Source organism: Artemia franciscana, unplaced genomic scaffold (genome assembly GCF_032884065.1).
Source record: "Artemia franciscana unplaced genomic scaffold, ASM3288406v1 Scaffold_1374, whole genome shotgun sequence".
Taxonomy (NCBI): domain Eukaryota; kingdom Metazoa; phylum Arthropoda; class Branchiopoda; order Anostraca; family Artemiidae; genus Artemia; species Artemia franciscana.
The window spans coordinates 68,895-73,567 of NW_027062805.1; the positions used below are offsets into that span (position 1 = coordinate 68,895).

The window sequence follows — 4,673 nt, forward strand, 5'->3', positions numbered from 1 at the left end:
TTCAAATTTTAGCCTACAGATAGAGGTCCTGAGGAGAGGGCAACCCCCAACATATTAGAAGAAATTATTACTGCTTGTTTTAATGTTGCTCCTTACTTTCAATAGAAAAAAAAACTTATTTTTTTTATTGAGCTTTGGTAAATAATTCCAGGAAATCTGATCCCACCTTCACGGACGGAACCCCCCTTACCATGGAATTATCTTCTATATAATTCAATCCCGGTTAAAATCTACCCCAAACAATTACTCTTAACCACTCCACGCTTAGGATTGAGACGGGAAAAAGAAAGCAATACATATAAAAAGAATTTTGTATGAGAATTCTGGCAAATTTCCATAGTCTAGTATTATAGGTAATGTTTGCCTGAAATCTCCCGCAAGCAATATTAATGTGCTGCCAAAGGGTTTCGAAGTCCCTCGCAAATCTTTCAGACATTGATCCAAAGCCTAGAGTGATTTTTTGTGTGCCATTGCGCACTCGTCCCAAATAATAAGTTTGCATTGTTGCAAAACTTTACCCATCCCAGATGATTTGGAAATATTGCACGTGGGAGTTTCTGTAGAATGCAAATTCAGAGGCAATTTCAAAGCAGAATGAGCAGTTCTTCCACCAGGCAGCAACGTTGCGGCTATTCAAGACGACGCAATTGCCAACGCTATATCATTTTTTGATCGAATTGACGGCAGAATCAGTTTTATTACAAACGTTTTACCAGTACCTCCTGGCGCATCCAAAAAGAGAATTTCTCCAACGTTGTTATCGACACAATTCATTTTCGTATCATAAATGTCTTTTTGTTCCGACGTTAACTTGGAAATGTTATTTTGTACATACGACAATAGATCACTCTTACTGTAACTTTGTTCACGATCCAAATCTGTGCATGTCGAAACAGCAGCGGTATTATTAGGTGAAGGCATTCCCAAATCCTGAAGAGGTTTGTTTGCCTTACATACGCACAAATCTTCTATAATAACTAAAGTGTAGTTATAAATTCCTGATGTAAAATCAAGAGTCGTATCCGACTTCTCTAACCGTTTTCGATGGAGTATATCTTTGGACATTTTTATTTATATTTTTCCCATAACTCTGTAGGAGCTGATGGAACGCAAGTAGTTTAGTTTTTGAGTTGACGAATTTGACTTGGAGTTGACGGTTCGCACGCGACGAGAGAAAGAAATCTAGGGTGTCCTCAACCTCTTGAGCGATAAACCTAATAAAAGGCCTGACATCTCCTAGTTGACCATCCCTTATGGCTTGACAATATTCTGTTATTTTTGATGCTTTTATTACTACCAACGGATAGTTATCCTTCACCAAAATTAAGTTCATGAGTAACGAGGATACTTTTCTATTACCATCAACAAATGGGAGGATAGACATAAGCTTAAAATGAGCCAGCGCAGCGTAATCAATGGTATGTAATCTTCTGGCGTCATCTGAATTTAGCCAAGTAATAAATTTCTTCATTAAAGACTCTACTTTTAGGGGATGTGGAGCCTCATGACCTCCAGCAGTCAACCATATGCGTCGATAACGTCCACTTTCTTCAGGATTTACCCTTTCTAATGCAAGGCAATGCAATTTCAAAATTACATCCTCTGATATTCTTTTTTCTTTTCTGAGTAGAACACTATACAGATAATCTACAGCGTCTTTAAGTCCAAGAATCTCATTAATGTCTTTTTCTGATAGGCAACTATTTGGATAATTTACAGCGTTTTGAATGTCAGTAATCTCTTTAGGTTTCCAATAATTTTTATTAGATATACGACAATATTCAAGCACTTTACGTGTCTGTTCTAAGGTCAGTGGCTTTTTTTCAATGGAAACTAAATTGTAAATATATTGATTTTGATTTTCGATGTTTACTTCTCTTAGATAATTCATTTTCTTTCAATTGAAATAATTAAAAATTTACTTGTTTGAAACAAAATCATAAAAGCGCCCGCCTTTTTCAATTTCTTTATAAAAATATTCATTCGCGCTAATTTTTCACAGATATCAATTCTGTTCAGCTCTTAGAGACAAAATATTTTTGCGTTTGCTGATAACTCCTAATTTTTGTTAAATTAAACACAATTTGGATTTCTTAAATCTAGTTTTTCAAAAACAGCTATGATGTGCCAAAAATATAACTTACACAGCCGAAAGATGAAAATCTGGCTCGGGACAAAATGTTGGGGGACAAAATGTACCTACCTCCCCAAATACTTCTAGTTGAGCCTATTAGCTACTGGAAGAAACGTCAAGGAGGAAAGAGGAAGAACTCGTGGAACCTGTCCAAGTCAGACCTTGAACCAATCGGGGGTTTCAGAGAATTTGGTCACAGATGGTCAACACAGTGGCTCGCTTTTGCAGAGCAGCGGGCTCAAGATCGAGCAACATGGTCCAAGAAGGTCTCTAAGATCATCTATGCCAGGCGAGGTGGAAATGCCTGATTCCTGCCACAAGTACAAGTAAGTAATACATTTTATTCGCACATATTGTAGTATTTTCATTCCAGTAATGAAGATATTTTTACAAATATTATCATATATTTTTTCCAAACGGAAGGGTACTAAAATGAGAAGTAAAAATTTTGAAACAAAATCAAAGAGTAGAAATTATGTTAAGTTACAATTATTATTCATTACTAAGGAATCCAAGAAATAGAAGATTTGATTTTAATAGAGCTTTCAAGATTAGTTTTAGAATATTGTGAAAAATTGCTGACATAATCTTGAAAGATTTGTTAGATTTATTGAGAACTAGCTGTTGGGGTGGCTCTTGGCGCCACTAATAACTAATATGGCGTGTAACGACTTACGCGCGAGGGGGGACTTGGGGGGGGGGGGTGCGAAGCGCCCCGAACAAATAGGTGTTGGTGTGGCGCGAAGCACCACACTAACAGCTAGTAAGATATATATATATATATATATATATATATATATATATATATATATATATATATATATATATATATATATATATATATATAGATTTTATGTCTATCTATCTTCTATCGTCTAATTATTTAAAAATGTAGTGTCTGTCCGTCTGTTACGCTACAGTTATTGCCGTTACCATTCCTTTGGCCATGCATGGTGATTTTTCATGCAGTGCACCGCAAGGTCCATGTATCATATTTTTTACAACACTATCATATAACCCCTAGTACAGCCTAGTACGGGTATGGAGTCAGAAATATTAGTTGAGGCATTCTGAATAGCAACAACCATGCTCAATCTAAGATATGCTTGATTTGTTACAGAGGGCCATTCGAGTACCCATTCTGAAATTATAGCAAGAGTATATGGCAGAAATGTAGATGAGCTTGAGTGTGTTTATCATGCGTGCAAATGCCCGAACAGCTGACTATATAAGAAGCAGCATGAAAATGCCGAATGCAGAAGATCTCTTATTGCCGCAATAATAAAGAAAATGTGTGATTTTGCCAGAAAAGCAATTGCATTTACCACCACAAAAAAAGAAAAGCGTAATGGTATCATTAGTGTGCTGAAGACAATTCTTCTGCATTTTCTCCGCTGCGACCATAAATTTTGTGCCACACGCTGCTCAATGTCCGGGAAAGTTCTACAAGTCAATCTGGAAGACACCCCTAGAAACTTCTTTCTTAGCCATGTGTATTCAGCCTTTGATACGTTGAACAAAAGGGCTCGTCTACTGGCAGGAAATAACACGAGCAACCCGGCAGAATATCTTATGAGCATAGTTACCAGGCTTATAGGTGGCAAAAACATCACGGTTAGCCAAAGTGCGCGATATACTACCCGTGTTAAAGAAGCAGGAATCTGATTTAAGAAAGGTCGCTCAGCTCGCCTTGAAATATTTCAAAGAAGTGTATGATCTATACCAAGTAGTCAGTTTAAAAAACTTGCACAGCAGTGGGCCATCACTGCTGCTTGACTTCAACAACTGTCTGCTAGAACGTGCTTTTTCACTAATACTTCCACAAAACTCCCTTTGAAAGAAATAAGGGAGCCAACCAGAGCAGACAAAAATTACGGCTCGAAAACAAGTGCTCCAGATCTTGATTGCAATGCACTCGAAATCGCAAAAGTAGATTTTTTGACCCGTCTCCAATGTACTGCAGCGGAAATCCTCAGTATTTACAAAGTCACTAGGCCTCAGGGAAATTCTATCAATAATAACCAGATAGAATACAGAAAAAACAGAATTACCGCTTCCGTAGCTGGTGCTGTTTGTAAAAGGCGGGTGAAGATAGTTTGGCAGCTGCTGTATTCCAGAAGCCACCAGACAAAAGCAATGGAAAATTGTCATATGTATGAGCCAGCAGCTATTGCATCTTTTGCAAAGAAAACGAGTTGACTTGTGAACTCTGCTGGGCTTTTCATTCACAAGGAATATGGGTTTCTAGGTGCAAGTCTGGACGGGATAGCAATTTTTCCATCGGTTGAGAAGGCTCTTTTGGAGATAAAAAGCACTTTGACGGCGAAAGGGCTTACATTGGAATAGTGGATAGCACCTAAAAAAATACCTGCCTTGAAAAGAAAGTTAATAGTGAAATAAAGCTGAAAGGAATACTTGACTACTATTGAATACTTGACATTGATTTTGTATCCTTTGCAATATTTTTAGGGGAAGGAGAATTATATTATGAAATGATCGGTCATGACTGAGAATTATGGTCTAACAAAATGCTGCCAAA

The 4,673-nt window shown here is 37.3% G+C and overlaps 1 protein-coding gene across 1 annotated transcript; it reads right to left on the reverse strand.

Moving 5' to 3' along the window:
• Window positions 1-1,009: 1,009 nt before the first annotated feature.
• Window positions 1,010-1,891, reverse strand: LOC136042494 (protein adenylyltransferase FICD-like). Its single transcript, XM_065727458.1, has one exon. It carries the CDS (start codon window positions 1,889-1,891, stop codon window positions 1,010-1,012), a length of 882 nt encoding a protein of 293 aa, XP_065583530.1.
• Window positions 1,892-4,673: the final 2,782 nt, after the last annotated feature.